Source organism: Taeniopygia guttata, chromosome 8 (assembly GCF_048771995.1).
Source record: "Taeniopygia guttata chromosome 8, bTaeGut7.mat, whole genome shotgun sequence".
In the NCBI taxonomy this organism is placed as follows: domain Eukaryota; kingdom Metazoa; phylum Chordata; class Aves; order Passeriformes; family Estrildidae; genus Taeniopygia; species Taeniopygia guttata.
In genome coordinates this window covers 17,033,470-17,053,075 of record NC_133033.1, presented here as the reverse complement: position 1 = coordinate 17,053,075, position 19,606 = coordinate 17,033,470, and the positions used below count along the sequence as shown (strand labels likewise).

At 39.3% G+C, this 19,606-nt stretch overlaps 1 protein-coding gene across 11 annotated transcripts in view; it reads left to right on the top strand.

The window, feature by feature from the left end:
- Positions 1-12,901, top strand: part of ARHGAP29 (Rho GTPase activating protein 29) — a 49,678-nt gene extending 36,777 nt beyond the window's left edge. The window contains exons 11-23 of one of the 11 annotated variants that reach the window (XM_030278510.4): positions 205-393; positions 633-770; positions 2,057-2,247; positions 4,049-4,215; positions 4,758-4,886; positions 5,067-5,165; positions 6,700-6,824; positions 7,059-7,247; positions 7,391-7,528; positions 8,452-8,684; positions 9,453-9,759; positions 9,923-10,028; positions 10,972-12,901. In XM_030278510.4, coding sequence (XP_030134370.4) covers positions 205-393; positions 633-770; positions 2,057-2,247; positions 4,049-4,215; positions 4,758-4,886; positions 5,067-5,165; positions 6,700-6,824; positions 7,059-7,247; positions 7,391-7,528; positions 8,452-8,684; positions 9,453-9,759; positions 9,923-10,028; positions 10,972-11,870 — 2,910 coding nt within the window. In that variant the 3' untranslated portion in view covers positions 11,871-12,901. 11 annotated transcript variants of the gene reach the window in all.
- The last annotated feature ends 6,705 nt before the right edge of the window (positions 12,902-19,606 follow it).

Sequence of the window (19,606 nt, the reverse complement as noted above, 5' to 3'; positions counted from 1 at the left end):
CACATAGTCTCTAGGGCTTAGTGAAAGTAGATGTAACTGTCCATTTCATGGCAATCTGGCATTTGTGAGAGGTTGTCTTTCAATGTCAGTGTACTTGATACGGCAACATACATACTGTGCATAAGTCTCTTTAAACATCACATTCAATAACTGAAAAATTAATGTTGTTTATTCTTCTCCTTTTTCTTTTGCTGCATTCTGCAGCAAGAGCTGGAAGCTGCTCTCAGGAAAGCCAAGTTGCTGTATACACAGCGTCAAGATGAGTATGAAAAGGCAAAATCCTGTACTGCTCGTGCTGAGGAGGAACAGCTTAGCTCAGGTGGAAGCTTCGTGAAAGATTTCAGCAAGCAACTGGAGAAAAAACGAAGGCTAGAAGAGGAAGCTCTTCAAAAGGTAGAGAGGTTTTGTTCCTTGCTTTTAAAGTTAAGTCTATACTGCTTTTATTCATGCTTTCCCAAGGAGGATATTTGAGTGAGTCGAGTTCGCATTATTAATTTTAATCATGCTATGCTCCTTTGGATTTTTTATCTTAAAAAGTAATCTCAAATACAAGCATATTGAGTGGAGTTTTTTCTTACTTCTAGTATCAAGGCCTGTAGTCCATCAACTCTTTATACTTGTGTTTTCTTTAGGCTGAAGAAGCCAATGAGCACTATAAAGCAAGCATGGCAGAGGTTGAAGAAAAAAGAAATTATTTGGAAAGCTTTAAAAGTGATGTTTTAACACAGCTTCGGGAGCTTATTTACCAGTGTGATCTTACTCTTAAAGCTGTAAGTATGGTTTTTAAAATACTTTTTGCACAGATATTTATATATTGTTAGAAATAAGAGAAGGCCTCATAAACCCCATTTTAAAAATAAAGCTTTCAAAGGACAGATGTCAAGCCAACAGAAAAATGAGGAAGACTTTTAATCTATTTGTGCTCTGTTTCAGGTAGGAATTAAAAAAAATGTTGGGGGGAGGTGGGTCTTGAATGTTTCTGGGTGTTTCATAAGCTGTTGCATTTCAAGCAGCCTGACTACACAATCCTTACAAAAAATCTTTTCAAAATTTTGATGGCAGTAGTGTTCCTCTGTTGCTTAAGTGTACAGCTTTCTTTGCTTTGACTAGGGCATTAACAAAGACATTTGGATCAAGCCCAGCATGGATATTAACACACTTCAGCCTTGCTGGCAGTCTCAGTTACTGCAGGATCCACTGTGACTAGTAGAATGTATTAATTTATTGGTGTAATAGGAAAGTGATGGTCAAAATTGCATATGACATGAACAGATTTTTTTTAAAAGCTTGAAGAATGTAATAACTCATTATGCCAAGACATGTTTGGGGATTTTTGGTTTTGTTTGTTTGTTTAGATGAGACAATGAATATTTAATGCTGGTGTGGGGAGGGAAAATAAAACATCAAACTGAACCCACAAGCAGACCTAAAACCAACCCAATTAGAACAGTTGAAAGTATAGATAGACTTGTCAGTTCAAATATATTTAAATTGCAGACTACTTTGCAACCTGAAAGCTGATAAAGCAGTTATGCAGTGTCCCCCTTTTCTGGTCTCTGGCATGTAATAAAATCACTTAGAAGTGTTAGGTAATTTAATGAAGAAAGTGTTCAGGTAATCTGCCTGCTGGGACAGAGTTTTGTCCATTTCATGTCTCGAGACAATACGGAGCTCACCTGGGTTTGGAACTCCAACTACTTCATTATGGTAGTGATGACTAATATTCACTCCAGAACATGAAAAAAAACCCTTCTGATAGCAAAAGCCCTTGTTTATCTTGATCAACCCAAAGTGAGAATCACTTGGAATTGCCTTTGCTAGTAGAAGGATTCAATAACCCAGAGAGGAGAGAAATACTCATGTCTCTTATTACAGATGAAGCTTGTGCAAGTCTCCTGAAAGTTGACTGTAAAAAGTAACATGTTACTATTTTCTAGAAGTTTTCAAGTCTTATTGTTAAATAATCTTCTGCTAGAGTATTAATTTGAGTTGAGCAAAGTGTAAGTGAAATATTTGGTAAATGATCTACAAATAATGAATATCTTTCTCCCAACAGGCAACAGTTAACCTGTTCCAGCTGCAACATGCTCAGGTTGTATCTCTGCCAGTTAACTGCCAGTCTCTCTGTGAGAGTGCCAAACTCTATGACCCTGGTCAGCAGTATTCAGAGTTTGTGAAAAGTTTGCCAAACGATGGTGTTCCTGTTGAATCAGGTTGTTTTGAAACCCAGAGTTCCCAGGTTGATGGGTAAGTGCCAAAGTACAGGTGGCAACTGCTTGGTTTAAAATGCAACACTTAGACATATGTGTTTAACAATAAAACAGTATATTTGGAGGAACTAAAGGAATCCTGGTGTTTTATCGTGCTTTACTATTCTTTGTCTTATCTTTTAGATGATGGATTATATATAATTTTTCACATTAAAATCTGCCTCTGAATTCTAAGGCAGAATGTCATTTCATGTAATAATAGTTGCTAAAACATTGACAATTGTTGTGCAAGACTTGACTTTTTACTATTTTAATGTAGATACTGGTTAATACAAAAATTTAAATCTTGGTTTTGGTAGTGTTGTGTGGCATTAGTACTTGAAAATCAGTTTAGAAAGTCTGAAGAGGTGGTTGTCCTTTTCTACAAGCCTTGCTGCTACATACAGTAGCTTCTTTCATATTGTTTATATTTGGCAACTTTTTGTCAGGAAGTGTTTCTCGATTTCCATCTCATGCTATGTACCTAAAAAAAAGCTCAGAGTCCATGGACATGTTATACCTTAATGATTTTTTTCCAACCTGTGTGAAATACAAGTTTTTATTGTTAAACTATGAAAGATCCAGCTAATGTGGAAGTAAAGACTTCAAAATAAAGACAGTTTCTTGTGTCAGGCGTGCCAAATGCTTTTCCACCTTTAATTTGTTGTAAAATGGTCATCTTGGCACTAAAGCACCAGAATATCCATTTCAATCTGTGTGTTTCACAGTTCTACAGGAAAGCCTCGTCATCGTTTTTCAAAAGGAAACTAAATACAAAAAACCGAATGCTTGAGTCAGACTTCTACCAACAAAAGGCAGGAAATTCAAAGTTAAAGCTGAGATTCTTAATTCTTGTCTGTAAATTTCCTGCCTTTTAAGACTGATTTAAGCTATACTCATAAACTTTGGCTTTGGGGAATTTAACTATGTAGCTCCCTGAGAAACTGATGAGCGTGAAATTTCCAACACTTTGTGTGCTCCCTCGGCTATTTACTGCTTGACATTTATAGGAGCATGTTTTTTATCCTCTCTGCCCACCTTTTATTTTCTTTGTCACAGCCTTGTGATTCTTCATGTACTTGATCATTTTTATTGTTTGAGTCTGCATTAATTTAAGGGACTGTTCCTTGAACAAATGCAAATTTGAATGTTTTTCAGTCTCTGTTTCCCTTAAGGTTGATAGGGTAGAACTGATTAAGGAACAGCTTCCTGACTGCTAAACTTGGCCAGCAGGCTATTTTATCCCCAGGGTGCTTCAGCATTTTATGTTAATTACTGTTAACATTTTTCTGTTCTTACATTGAGAGTGGATTTTCAAAATGGACTGACACTGGCACATTTTCTGTGCTTTTAAAAAGCACAGTATGTGAACACCTGTGTGTTTATAGGTGGATGGTCCTGATGGCTGGTCAGAGAATCTTTAGGAGGGGATAGCATATTCAATGGCTTCTGATTATTCTTACCTTCAGATGAACAGATAGGCTGTTTATTCAAAGTCCGCAAGATAATGTTTATAATACATAAAGACATGTGGAAAAGCTGATTCTTTCTGGGTGCAGAGAAAACACTGGGAAATCTCACATACTTAATTGAAAATAAATGGCCACTTTTAATATTTTTGGTTTTTAATTTTGGAATTAAATTTAGTTATGAGAATGACATCAAAAATGTGTGTTCATTAATAATAATTAAATATAGCATTTTTCATGCCCAGGGATTAAAAATATGCATTTCATTAATTACTTTTCATTAATTTCTTTCTTATTCATTCTTCAAATTACTTTTCTTTCTTTCTGAAGGGTTTTTAATAAGCAATCAACAAACAGCATCCATACATCCCATGGTAGCTTATCTCAGTGTTCAGGAGATTTTCCTGCTCAGACATTAGATGATGTGGGAAGCCCAGTTTATCATCGTTCACAAAAGGTTAGAGAGAAGAGATCTTCCAGCAACACAGATATTCCAGGTAGTTCTTATTTTCTTTTGAAACTCAGTCTCTAAATAAATAATTTTTAAAAAAAAACTTTAAAAAAAAATGCTTGGTGTCTCAGTCAGAAGTGTAACACTGAAGGATTAAAAATGTATTATAAAGTCCAAAGCATATACAACATTAGGTACTTGAGCATAATAAGGACAAATGGAAAACTGCCTGAGCCTAGATCCTTTGACAAGAAAGGTGAGATAGAATTCAAATAGCAAGTACTGCCAACCTCAGTAGACTAAACTCTTTCAACTGAAACTCTAGCAATTGAAAATCCAATGGTTTTGTAAATTTCGTGTTGATTTCAGGTGTTCTGCAAAAGCACAACTGTCAAGTTTCTGAAATGAATTTTCTTAGCTACTGAAATTACAGGAATACATGCCCTGGGGTTTTCCACTATATTGCATGTTCATGTAACTTGTGGAAATTTTCCTATTTTGAATATGCTTATAGTTAGTTTTCAATTAAAAAAAAAAAAGTAAAATTTGTCTTTGACATTTGGAATTGGTGAACTTTCTTTTCAAAAGCAGTGCGAGGGCCACCGCCGTTCAGATCGTGGTCAGTTGGCAACCAGAGTGGAGGAATGTGCAGTGACTCTGAGAGTGCAGGGGGGAGCAGTGAGTCCCGATCCATGGATTCTCCATCTGCCAGCCCAGGTATGGCCACCCTCACTGCTGCACTTACCTGAAGTCTTTTCCCTGCACTGTTTCTCATTATTGAAGACATCATTGTTAAATAAATAAGTATTGAGCAGAGCATGTAATGAAAAACAAACAGTTGGTTGGGACTGATACAGCTTCCTGAAAATTTTTCTCATCTGCTTTTTCTCATCATAGGGGATTTTAAAAGACGACTTCCCCGAACACCTTCCACTGGGACTATGTCATCTGCGGATGATCTTGATGAAAGAGAGCCACCATCTCCTTCAGAATGTGGTAATGTTGTTTCTGTACCTGAAGTCCCCAGAAGATGCTTTTTGTTACAGTGTGTGGCTTTGGTACTTTAACAAGGTGTGATTGCCAGCAGCATTGTTTTTCAATACAGTATGCATCCACTTCAGGTTGAGAGATGAAGAATAATGTTAAGTCATTTTTATGAAGTGGTGCAGAATTGCCTTTATATATTTAGGACATATATAGGATTGTATGGACAACCATAGTTGTCACCATCTTGAGGTAAAGCAAATGATCCACTAAACATTCCCTCCAGACATTTGCATTTAAATTTAGCTCCTTACTGAGTTATGTAAGATCACTTCTAAACTTGGAAATGCATAAATACATGGAGTTGATAAGTGAAAAATTGGAAAAAAAAATTGGAACCAAATGTTTAGGGTAGTAACTAAGATTTTCCCCTCTTCAGCTAAGAGAAATGAGTTCAGTAATGTCTGTCCCAGATTTGACCAGGCCGTTTCTAATTTTCAAGTTAATTTTGACTGTATAACAACAATGTTGCCAGAGGCATTGAAACCTGAATAACTAGATTATCAGAAATAGTTCTATTGTATGTCTACAGTACTTACAAACTAATTTTGAAATATTTGTGGCACTTGCTCAGTAAAGCCCTTAGGAAATTCTTTACTTAGTCCTTATTTCCTAAATATCTACCTTGCCTTCTGGAAATGAACCTGTGGTAAATAGTATTAATTGAGATCTAGACTTAAAGCATGGCAATATGTTACTGAATGCAAGCCTTCATTTAGAGTGGTATTGTTTAATCAATGCTTGAGCATTTAAGAAGCTTTCTGAGCAATTAACTGAATGTGATAATTTTAAGTTATCTGTAAAACAAAGGGGCTTGGTTCACAGAGTTGTTGACAGCATTTTAAGTAAATTGTCTGAAAAAAAATTGGACACAAAAAAAGACCAGTTGCTATTTTTCTAGTTTTAGAATCCTCTAGAAAATATTTGATGTTGTTACAGGAAACTCAGAATCAGTGATTTTTTTCTAATTTATTTTATGAGGCTGCTGCCAGGAGTGTGTGTTAATTCTTCCTTGCTGCAAAATACTCCTTTATTTTAAGCATTTCAGAAACACTAATGGCCAAAACAAGCCATCTTTCATCCTCTAGTACAGGATTTTGAAATGTATAAAATTAAACTTCCATGAATTGTTGCCTGAAATGCTGGGCAGTTGGAATTAAATGTCCTAATATTTTCACATTGCCACAATACAGGAGAAAACTGAATACTTAATAAGGCAAAAATGATTGTTTTATTCTGCTTTTACACGAGATTGTTTGATAGTTAATGTCTCTGTTATGTAAACTGCAACATAGTGTTGCCTCCTTGTGATTGAAATGTTTCTCATTACTTTGATAGTTGCCATTACTTACAGACTTGTGTTCTCCAGCACAATTCTAAAAAATCAGAGTAACTACCACCCCAGTAGTAGATATTAAAATGACTATAACAGGGAAATTCTCTTCAGGTTTAAATGATCTCACATCTGAAACTGCAAATTCTCCAGGACCTTTTAGAAATGCTAATATGTCCAAAGCAGCACAAACACACAAACTACGGAAGCTGAGAGCTCCATCTAAATGCAGAGAATGTGACGGCTTAGTAGTATTTCATGGAGCTGAATGTGAGGAGGTAAGTTGAAAATCAGTTTTAATTGCTGCTTGGGATTTATGTAAAGTTGGGAGTTTTGTTTCTGTATAAAAACTGGAGTTTGTGACTTGTATAACCACCATGAACTTAAAACAGAGGCACACCATCCTAACAAACTTTTTGTTTTGCTCACATATGGGGTGAGAAACAGCAGAAATATTTCTTATGGTGTTAGATTGTATTAAGCCATGTGCTTTTTTGTTTCTTCCCCTGTAGTGTTCACTTGCATGCCATAAAAAATGTTTAGAGACTTTAGCCATTCAATGTGGGCACAAAAAACTTCATGGAAGGCTTCACTTATTTGGAGTGGAATTTGCCCAAGCTGCTAAAAATATTCCTGACGGCATTCCTTTCATCATCAAAAAGTGTACATCAGAAATTGAAAGCAGAGCACTGAATGTCAAGGTATGGTCAAGTTTGTTCATACTTAAGTTTGACACAATCTTAAAAAAAAATTCACTTAAGATTTTAATGCTGTCAGTATCATCTCTGTTTTTCAAGTTCTGTTTCCAAACTGAAATAGAGTTTTGCTCGTCTTTTAATTTTAGGGCATCTATCGTGTGAATGGAGCCAAGTCAAGAGTTGAAAAGCTTTGTCAAGCTTTTGAAAATGGAAAGGATTTGGTTGAGCTCTCAGAACTCTATGCACATGATATCAGCAATGTTCTCAAGCTGTATCTCCGCCAGGTATGGAATTGAGAGGTCAGATGGAAAACAAGAGTGCTGTAGCGTATTTCTTCAGCACAGTACAAACAACCACCCCTTTTCAGCAGTCCTACAGCAGCAGATTAAACAAGTGCCTTGTATAATTGCAGTGGCTTCTTTTTTGCACATGGAGCTTGTTGACAAGGGCTGGGAAAAGTGCTGGGACTACAATATGTATTCTGCATGGAATTATGGCTTTCTTTAGTATCGTATGCATAACAAGCTCTTGTTTGTCTACTCAGAGTTTATTTCTAAAACCTTTCTGATTAGTGAATTTGCCTGTCTTACATGGAGTTTAAGAGTCCCATGTTCTTGCCTCTTCATGCAGACAGAAGAGGCAAGAATGCTGTTAATACCTGCTAGCAAAAATGTTATGAAACGCTCATAGTGGTCACTTTGTTCATTATGGAGGGATTATCCATATTTTTCTTCCAAAACAGAGCTTTAAAGCTTCATGATTGAATTTTCTAAAACAGTTTCAATATGTATGTGAAAAAAATGAAGCTGCGATTTTGCCCACTGAAATTGAGTCACTCTGAAAACATGTTAACCCTGAAAGGAATAATCTTTAGCTGGATAGTCCTGTCTTCTTCCTCATGTTGGCTATCAGTGATGAGCATTCCAATCCTATGATCATCACCATTAAGTGATTTTGAAATAATCTTTTTTTTTTCTTAATCTTATTTCAATAAATTGGATAAATGCTCAGTCTTGGAGCTATTGTGGTAACGGGTTACAAATGATTTCTGGAAAATTGTGTAGATTGGAAAAAGGAAAACTGGGGATTGAGCTCATGAACATTATCTAAGAAAAGATCCTAGACCAGAAAACGTTGGAGAAAAACAGGAAGGAAACAGTTAAAATTCAGGTTTAAGTATGTTTCTGAAATGTACCTATTTCTTCAGCTTCCAGAGCCCTTGATTTTGTTTCGGCTTTACAATGAGTTCATTGGACTTGCAAAAGAAAGTCAGAATGCTAATGAGGAGTTGGATGCTAAACAAGCTAGCCCCAAAGCAAAGACAAGACAGTCACTCTGTATTGAACTGAACAGGATCATCATTAAAATTAAAGATCTTCTGAAACAACTGCCTGTACCAAACTATAACACTCTTCAGTACCTTATTGGACACCTTCACAGGTAAGAAAATGCTTTAAATGCAAACTGGTGTTGAAAACTTAACTGCTACATGCTGCATGCTAGGAATATCTTGTACCTTTTTGATTACTGTTGAGGAAGATGTCACATATGCCTTTGATGACACTGTTCTGTTGCTGGAGTTTTTTTCCATGTAATGAATTCCCAAGTGAGAAGAATATGAAAGGGAAATAAAGCAAGGAAAGCATTGGCCTCCACTATTTTTGATTCTCTGCTACCATTGGGGTCTGTAGTAATTAAGGTAATATGCAGGGATCTAAATATGATTTAAATGGTGATGTAACAAAGATAAGGCAGTGATTTGGTGGCTATTAACAGAAAACTGAAACTTGTATAATGTCTCTTAATAACCATTCTTCAGTCACATTTCACTTCCTTGTCCTCTAAATGGTGGTTGGTATGATGATGTACTAAACCAACAATTACCTATAAAAATGGGTAATACTGGGCTATAACTATATTATTACTTAGAATGAGAGACATTCTTTTCCCCAACTCCAGAAATGCCAAATAGCCACAAAGAACTTTAAAAAATAGGACATAAAAACACCCTGTATGGTAAGTTCAAGCCACTGTTAAATGCGGGCTGCACTTCAGATTCTGCCTGCCTACCAAACTCACTCTGTTTTTTATTGTCTCTTACCCTCTTCAGACATAAGATTTTAATATCAGAAGTATTTCTGAAATAATAAAACTCTCTAACACCCGGGGATTTGTTTTGTTTTGGTTTTTTTCCCCCTCTTTGTGTAGAGTTACAGAACAGTGTGATGAAAATAAAATGTCAGCCAGCAACCTTGGCATAATATTTGGCCCAACTCTGATCAGACCACGTCAAACCGATGCTACAGTTTCTTTGTCATCACTTGTGGACTACCCTTATCAGGCCCGGATAGTGGAGCTGCTCATAACATACTATGAAAAGATATTTGATGTCTCATTGAAACCACTTCTGAGTGCTTCCCATGCTGGAGAATCAGCTGGTACAGTCAGAGTTGCTTTATCAGCAGATGAGAGGGAGCCACAGCAGCAGAGGAAATCGTTTGTCGCTGTAAAGGAAGTGAGTGACTCTTTTGCTGCCACAATGTTACCTGTGCCACATTAATTTCTGTGTTATATTCTGGAGCATTCCAGAGCTTATTTCTAATAAGTCTATGTTTTTTGATAAGGAGTACTTTTTTTGTTGAGTTCTCATTTACTTCTGCTCTGACTCTTGTTAGCAGGGTATTCAAATAGTTCCATGTGAAAGAGCTCCGGAAACAGCTGTACTCTTTTTGGAATCGAAGAATAGCAAGAATACAAAAGAAGAAGCAGATACATCTGTAACTGGTTAGTATGCTGTTAAATTTGGGTGTGGGTGAATAAGGAGCCCTGGATGCTTTAGATTATAGTGCGTGTAGCTCTGCAATGTAGACAGAAGCAAGTGATAAAACTTGTTCATCACTGTTTGATATACTGTTTATTATTGTAATCAGAACAGAAAATTAAATCTTTCTAAAGGCTTTTAAGAAATCTGTTTATGGAATCAGAGCTTAAAGTATTTGGTAAGAGAGTATAACAGTAGTTTGGTTTCTCTCTTGTTTTAAAGAAAGCAAACAAAAAAAAGTCCTAATTATGCCGTGACTTGATTTCTGAAATCTGCTACCGCGCTGTAAGCTAATACCCAGCAATTTATGTATTTTAACCACTATTCCCCCGAAATTTATATCATTGCCACTCACTGGAACTACACCATTAGGCTTTGGAAAGAGTAATTGTCTGACAGAATCATCAGAGCATTTTGGATATCAGTATTTTTGCTTAAAAAACCCCAGGTTTGCTAACCTAATTCTAACTCTGAAATTTTTTCTCTGTTTATCTGCCTATGCTACTACAGGGGTTTGGTTTAATGCAGGTATGATTTAAGATACTTCATTTAGGAGTTACTATACATAATACCCTTTAATTGTACTGATTTTCATCTGATGTTACTACTTCAGTCATGTCCTGTACATCAACGGTGTGACATCTGAAACATACTAAAACTGAAAATATTTAGGGATGGCAAAGCACCAGCCGAAAAATGAAGTGTCTCTTTGTTTTCTCTTTGGTTACAGCTGTACAGTATGTGTTTTACTGCTGGTGAAATGCTTACATTTGGCTGTTGCTAGTATGTATACAAACTATTCCTAAAAACTGCTGTTCCATTAAAATACTAACTAGCAGGGGGTCATTGAAGTCTTGCTGAGTTCTCTTGGCGAAAAGATCCAGTCACATCTCTTTGTGTTTCTAGGTGATGTTGTGAGTCCCACTTCAGAGAGAGACAATGATCCATTCATTTCTCCAGGTGAAGACCCCTGTAAAATGAACACAGTTGCTGTAAAACCCAACCGTCAGATTGCCAAAGTTCCGTTGCGGGCTCCAAGGACCAAGCCAGCGTCTCGCCCTATCAGCCTGCCTGTAGACCGAATACTTCCTCCGTGTGTTTTGAATGAAAGAAATTCACGGAATGCAGGGGCAATAAGTTCAGAGAAGCTGGGCAGAAGCCCTACTATTGAAGAAGTCTCAGAGGTGAAGGCAGTGCCTGCTGTTGATACCTGTTCCAGACTGCCTTGTTATGACACCCAGATGCTGCGAAAAACTTGGGACAAGCAGTACAAACAGTATGATATCACAGCAAGGACAGCAATGATCATGACTAATGTGCCCCAGGAGATCCGAGCACTCGAGAGTGGAACTGCAGGTGCTTTATCATCATCGTGCAGCCTTGGTAACAATTCAGCTAAAGCCATTCTTCCTAGTAAGCCATATTCTGTTGTCGGGTCAGGAAGGACAGCAGCAGAAGAGAATGGTCCAGATGTTAATCCTCTTGCTGCCTTTAGGGCACCAAGAACATTGCAACCACCCCCAGGAACATTTTATAAACCACCCTCTAACAAATCAAAAGAAAATGGAGATGGTTCTTCTGCTAAAGCTTGTGCACCCACCAGTCCTAGCTCTGTGCTCCCCCAGGATAATACTGTGAAACTGGCTAGGAGCTCTGCACTTCCATCAGGTGATGCTGAACAAAACACAAATGAACAGAAATCTAGCTCAGAGGATATTCACTCCACAGATCTGAAGCCTGCTTACCATAGACTGAGACCAAAAAGGATCCAAGAACTGGAACACAGGGAAGCTCATTTTGTATAGGGTGCAAATTCCTCTTGGACTATATGCAATTTCTTGATGTTGCCCAGTGGAGTCTTCCCTTTTCCTGTTTATCCTGTGCCTTCCCTTGAGAATTCCACTTTTGTGCCATATTTGAGTTATTTTTATATATGCAGCATTTTAAAAATGGGGGGAGACCTGGGGAACTGTGAATTAAATAAGTCAAACCTTTTGTAGTTCACTAGCTTTCAATAAAGATGTAATACATTCCCAGTCTAGACACAGTTAATGGGTTCATTGAATAAGACACTGAGCTTCATTTCATTGTGTGGAATGGAGTGCTTATTCATAGAGAAACAGCTATTTTTCTTAATAGATGTTATAATAAAAATGGAAGGTTTAATGTTCACTGTCTAAGCATAAACCAAAGCTTGTGCTTTGCTCTGTAAAAGCATTTGTTCCTTTTTCTAATCTGTGCAATTAAAGCTTTGCTCTCAAACAGGCTTACATACTGGCCAGCATGGCAATAGTTATGTATCATATGTGTATATTTTAGGCAGACATGATTATCTGTTGCCAGTTTTCTATGTTGTCACTTTACATTTATTTTTTTTTTTGTACAGCAAGGATGCACTTAATTACTTAACTGAGCTTTACTATTCAGAAGCAGCAATCAATTCACATCTGTTTTTTTGCATAGCTTAGTGAGTGGGGCAAAAGTGCACAGCCTTTTTCACTTGGGTGCCCTTGTGGACACACTCAGTTGCCCTGGTGCTGTCTTTCCCAGGTGAATGAAAAGGCAGTGATTTGCTTGCTATAGATCAGTTTTACCACTTAACCTGGTGTAACTGAAATGAAGAGCTTCGTTTCCAAGTTTCCATGAAACAGATAATAACCAAAAATCAGCATTAGTAGGTGCATCTAATGGTTTTCACTTTGTATTAAATGGTTTTTATGTATACACTGTGTTATATTTGCTATGAAATATATTAACGTGTTAACATTTCAGTGACTCTGGCTTCTATATCTGGATTTCTTCTAACTTATTAAAATACAGATGTTTGGCCTTTGCACTAGTGTAGTACTCTCCTGCATCTGTCTTCTGGGACTAGGGTGTGGCACACATTTCTTTATGGGATTACAATTAGCATGTAATTAGCATTTCTTGCATACTATAGAGTACAGTTGTTTTAGCATGGTACTTTCTACTGCTGTAAGCACTAAGATGACTCAAAGGATAGCAAAGATGAAGAATCACTTTTCTGTTTTTGCAACAGGAAATACACTGGACTTTAATACACCATTACCTTTGCCAGTCTTCCCAAAACACCAGCAATAAAATCCCACACTGTTTGGTGGACATAATCTGATTTTTGTTTCCAGAATTTACAATGCTGGACTTTGATTCCTTGTCACATTTCCACGAAGCAGGACTTGCATTCTTGGCAAGGGCCATCCTATTCCTGGATGGTTGTGGCCATGCTTGAGGTAATTTCTTTGGGGAGTTGTCTCTTATTACAGAAGAGCTGAAAGTCCCAGATGCTGCTGTCTGCCTAGACTGGTGTTGGGAGTTACAGATCAAAATATGTGGAAAGGCTTCCTGACATAGATGGGAATTTGTTCTACTTTGACAGTGGAGGAGTGGGCTATATGTACCCCACACAGCTGATTAATGAATCATTAAAGACAGTGTAGCATAACTTCATAGCACAGTTGTGGAAGGATCAATATTGATTAGGACTACAAGATAGCAAAATAATTTGTGAATTATCATTTATTGTCTCACTATATTTGTTTCAGCATGTCTATCACTGGATATGGTACTGCCTTAAGAAATTAAATTTCCCTATTTAATAATTTCTTAATAAAGCTGTTCAGCTACTGTGATGGAGGTCTCTAGTACTCCCCAGAGCAGGCTCCTGAGAGAGAATGCCAACGGTGAATACTGACCCATGAGAAACAGACAAACGTTTTGTAATCAAGTCATAATAGCAGTTATTACTGGCTCTTGCCATTCTCCTTTTCATGTAACATCTCCTTCCATATTTTGTAAGTCTTAAAGGCTTCATAAGGGTTTCCCGCAGAGCCGCAGGTGGCAGCGGCTGGGCCGGCAGCGGGGAGAGCGGGGCCGGTGCCTGTGGGTGGGGATCTGCAGGTGTTTTACAAACCCGTGTTATTTCACGAAAAACATCCGTTGCAAAAGATGATTTAAGTGTCCCAGCTTTATAATGCCTTCAACTGTTTTTTATGTAATGCAAGCGAAGTAGCAAGGGCAGGACTCTGGAAATGGAAACCGCTGAAGCCTATGTACGTGCTGGGACTCTGCTGCCCGGCGTGGCGCGGCTGCGGGCTGGGGCTGGGGGTTCTTTCCGAGCCTGCCCTCCAGCCCGCGGGCAGCAGGGCCTAAGGGGGGGCTGCGAGGCGGCGGCTTCGAGGCCACTCTGTGACTTCTTAATTTGTCAATTTTCTACACATTTGCACGGTGGCGTCACGGCCGTGTTGCATTCGGGCCCGTGCGCTGAGCTGAGGGCGCGCCCGCCCTGTGAGGGAGCGGGGTCCGGCCGCCGCCGGGGAGGGTGAGGAGGCGGCTGCAGAGGAGCCTATTGGAAAATACTTGGTTTCCTTTGGAACTCGAATTTTCTTTTTTTTTTTTTTTTTTTTTTTTTTTTTGCCCCTGTTGTTTCTTTTGGTTCAGATGCAGATTTTCCTCGGTCTCTTTGAAATGGCTTCACTCCAATGGAAGTGCTGCAATCCTACCCACCTGCCGCAGGTGACAGGCTGTGGATCACTCAAAATGCCAGAACCCTGCGGCTTGAACTCTGGGGAGGAAACCTCTTGCTGTCAGATTTGTTTGGTAATTGCATTTTCTGAAGTTGTAATGCACTGCCTCATCCCTCTTAAAGCTTTGGCAGAGTACCGACTTCTGTAAGTCTCTGACCTAATTAGTAATGACAGCTGTTTGTTTAGTAGGGCCTCTGGTGCTACCAGCACTGCCCTTCTGAAACCATCTTCTCAAATATGGGGTTCAGATTTGAAGAAATACAGAAATACCAACATCCTGGTAAAGGCTCGATTGTGCTTGGGTAGGTCATATTGGATATTTGGGAGGATTTTTATTCATGAGTCCTTAAACTCTCAGATTGAGCTGTTCTGTATCGAGCAGGGGATTAAAACAATCTCCTTACAATTGAGCAGTGTTATTCTGCAACTGCTAACTGCATCTAAGATATGTGTTTCTTTGCTGCCAAGCTGAACATTCCTTCAGAAACCTTTCTCTTTCAGCAGTGCTCACAGATGAGGTAAGATTTTGTGGTTAAGTTTTCAAGGTTTTTGTTGCTTCTGTGTAAGAAGTCTGTGCTTTGCTTGCAAATCCATTAACTCTTTAGCTTCCATGTAGCAGCGGCCTAATGTAGCTAATCTGAAAGCTGACACAAAACGCTCTGCGAAGGCAGCACACGTGTGGTAATGTTGGTAACTTAGCTCAGAGGGTGCTTGTACTTTTTGAGTGACTTTCCTACATATCACTCACCATGCAGAGTGGACTGAGAGCACACAAATTTAGTTCTGTTTGGGTGAACCTAAACTGGAACATGTGCTTCAGCACCATACCTGATGTGCTGAAGCTAATGTACCTTCAGTTTGTGCCTGGAGCTCATCTGAAGTAACCCTTAGGCAAATAGTGCATGGGTCCTTGGTCCTCAGCACACACTGTATCACTGTAGACCTGCTCTTGTTGGGCTATGCCACTTGTCAGCATACACATAATATGTTGGGAAAATAGAGCAAACCCAATGTTTCAACTTCCCATTAGTAAGGGGGGTGGGTGTGTGTGGAGCAATAGGTAATGCCTGATGTTTACAAATGGTGTTATTTAGAATATTCATGGCAGTAAGTCTTACAGCAGGACTCTTTGGAGACAAGCCTTTCTGAATAAAATGTTCTATCTGCATGCCCATTTTCTTTTTCTAATTTAGAGATCCAAAGGGCCCTTGGAAAGTGTTTCACTCACAGGTAGAAGAAAAAGTTATCCAAAATCTTCCAAAATGGTGAATGCTAGGAAAATTCTTGCTACTTGGGCTTTATGCAGCTGGATGACAGAACAGTGTTTATATGAAGTAAGCCAAATTATGCCAGAAGTAGAAAGTATGCCCTGTGTTCCCACTGCTCTGTGCTTGTTTATCCACAGATTGGGGTGATTAGCCTACTGCTGGGTTTGCATAAGAATGGGATCTGTTTAAGATTCCACATTTCTCTGTTTGACATGGAAGAGTCTACTTGTGATTGTCTTTCATAGAAATACACCTTTCAAACAGAAGTTCCATGGGGCTTTTTCTTAGTCTCTCTGATGTTTTAACATTTGATCCTTGTTTGACAGAACTTCCCATTCTTGTCTTTCAGGTTACTCCTTATTTCACAAGGAGGCCTCTGAAATACATAGGAAACACCTAAAAAGCTTCAGCTTAGGTTTTTCCCAGTAGCTTGAGATAGTTCTTAACTCAGAAAGCCCCAACCTGTGTTTGTGTAGTTTTCTTTCCATAATCATCTTTCCAATAAACATCTGTTTATTGATGTATAGTATACATTTATACACACCCACTCCTACAGTTAGTCTAGACAAAATTGTGTTAGCATTAATTGTGTTAACTTTCTAGTGAGCCTGCGTCGAGGGACATCTTCTGCATGCATTAGAATGTCTCACAGGTTAGGAAGTGGTTTGGGTGCTGGAAAGTATTGCTGAGCATTGGAAGTGCTGGCCCATGAGCACACCCGATCTAGGTGTGCAGATTTACAAAGTTATCATTTCAGGTAATTTTTAAATTCTCCTTATTTTACAGAAATATTTGCTTGTGGTTCTGGAGAGATTACTGGGGATGTTTTTATAATTTGCTGGACAAATACTATTTGACAGAACTTAATTTTTTAGTCAAAAGTCAGGAATAAGCCCAGAAATAGAAAACAAAATTCTTATATTTGAAACAGCTGTTAAAATTATGGCATATTCATGTGAGGTAAAGGAATATCACAACACACATGCCATGTGACCCCATGTATTTCATACAGGTGCTCATGAAGCACGTCACAAGGATCTTTTTATCTACTGTAGGCATAATGCAAGAACTGTCACCAAACATTTATTTCCACTTACTGCTTTCTTTATCATCTGATATGTAAGTAGAATGTCTCGTGATTTGTGGCTGCTGGCAACAAACTACAGATCTTTAGGAAATAGCTAAGTCATAGTAATCACTGTGGGTAGAGCTACAGTGAAATTTTGCAATGTGCGCCATAAGTTGAACTGTATTTCTCCCTCCCATGTAAAGTGATAAGCCCTGCATAAGCTTTCTCTGTTTGTTTCTGAAGATCCCTTTGTAAAGCTAAAATTCAGAAGTGGGTCACAGGAGCAGCAGATGTAGTTGACCATAGAAAGCAAAATATCCCCTACCATCATCCAATTGTGATGCAAAAAATCTAATTAGGAGAGATTACTTTAATCTGTTAGAGCTGTCTCTGCATACATGTGGACGGCAAAAAGAGATCCATTTTCTTAAAATAACTTGCCTTAGTGTTTTAGAGGTAAAATGCTTATTTGCTGGATAAAACAATTACATTATCTGTTTGCCTTACACATTGTGGTAGGGCTTAAACTCAGTCTGCAGCTGAGAAGCAGCAGCAGTGCTGGTTTCTTTGCTTTGCACTGCCATTAGTCAGAGTTACCTTCTATCTGTGGCTTTGTGAAGCTTTGTTTCTCTATCTAGATTGAAGCAGGCTGGGTTTTACCTGTGATATGAACATATGCTCAATAGAAATTAGATCAAAGCCACTTTTAAAAGAGGAGGATGCCATAGAACCATGGAGTAGAGTCATTAAGACTCCAAATTGAGTCCAACTTTTGACCAAAATACCACATCAATTAAACCACAGCACTAAGTGCCATGTTCAGTCATTTCTTGAACACTTCCAGGGACAGTGACTCCACTACCTCCCTGAGCAGCCTGTTCCAATGCTTGACAACCCTTTCAGAGAAAGAAATTCCTCCTGATGTCCAGGCTGAACCCTCCCTGGCACAGCTTGAGGCCATGCCCTCTTGTGCTGTCTCTGTCTGCCTGGGAGAAGAGGCCGACCCCATCTTGCTAAACCCTCCTTGCGGGCAGTTGTAGAGAACGGCAAATTCTCCCCTGAGCCGCCTCCTGCCCAGACTGAGCCCAGCTCCCTCAGCCGCTCCTCACTGGCCTCGCTCTCCAGCCCTTCCCCAGCTCCGCTGCCCCTCCCCGGCCTGGCTGCAGCCCCTCAGTGTCTGCCCCGAGGTGATGGGCCCAGAGCTGGGCACAGCTCTCCAGGTGTGGCCTCAGCAGTGCCGAGTCCAGGGGCACAATCACTGCCCTGCTCCTGCTGCCCACACTGCTCCTGATACAGGCCACCACGGCACTGGCCTTCTTGGCCCCCTGGGCACACGCTGGCTCATGTTCAGCTACTGTCAACCAGCACTCTCAGGCTTTTTCCCATTGGGCAGCTTTCCAGACACACTTCCCCCAGTCTGTATCACTGTCTGGGATTGTTATGACCATTTGGCAAATGATTGTCACACTAGCCAACCTCCAGTCATCTGGGACCTCCCTGCTTTTCCAGGATAGATGATAAATTATGGAGAGAGGCTTGGCGAGCTCTTTTGCCAGTTCCTTCAGTACTCCTAAGTGGATCCCATCCTACTTCACAGAATTTTGAGTGTCTAAGTGGCACAGCAGTCCTATGTCCTAATAGATTGCAGGGGAGGTTTTCTGCTCCCCATTCCTGTCTACCAGCTCAGGGGACTGGTTGCCCTGAGGATAACCAATCTTTGTGTTGAAAACTGAGGTAAGGGAGGCATTAAATACCAAGGCCTTTCCCTCATCCTTGGTTACAGTGTTTCTCTGCATGCAATAAAGGATGGAGATTTCCTTTGGCCCTCTTTTTGTTGTTAATGCATTTATAAAAACACTTTTTATTATTTTTCACAGCAGTTGTCAGTTTGAATTCTAGCTGAGATTTTGCCATTCTAATTTTCTCTCTGTGTGACCTAAAAACATCCTTGCACTCTTCCTGAGTTGGCTGCCCCTTCTTCCAAAGGTCATAAACTCTATTTTTCCCTGACTTCCAGTGAAAGTGCCCTGTTCAGCCAAGGCTGGTCTTCCCTGCTGGCTCACCTTTCAGCACATAGGGATGGCCTGATCCTGTGCTTTGTTATCCTTTGTGCCAGAAGCCAGGTTAAAGTGGGTGTTTTAGGTGGCACCTGTGTGCAGGGGCTCGAGGGCCCAGCGATGGTGCTGGGGAAGAAGCAGAGTGCAGTGCTCTGCTGTTGGAGCTGCAGTGGGGCCAGGGAAATCTAGACAGTGTTAAATTCAGTGAAGTAGTTTTGTGGAGGATTTTCAAAGGTGTCACCAAAGCCCAGTGAAGGGGAAAGAAAAAGGCAAGCACTGCCACATGCTTTTTAAGGTTTTTTTTTGTTGTTGTTGTTGGTTTTTTTTGTTTTTTTTTTTAAATATAATGAAGGCTGGATTGTTGTTCAGCTTCTATTTGGAAAAACAATCACAGGGAAACTGTGATGGTGCTTATATAGAGACATTGCCCAGCATGAGCACTGGTAGGAGTTTTTGCTGCAGTGCTGTTTCAGATGCCCTTTACAGATTAAAATCTATAGAGAATTCAGTTTTCACTCCGTTCTTAAGTGTAGTGGTCTTTTTCTGATTTTAGGAGAGTGTTGTTATATATGCAAAGGAACTTATTTTTTGGAAATTAAATTT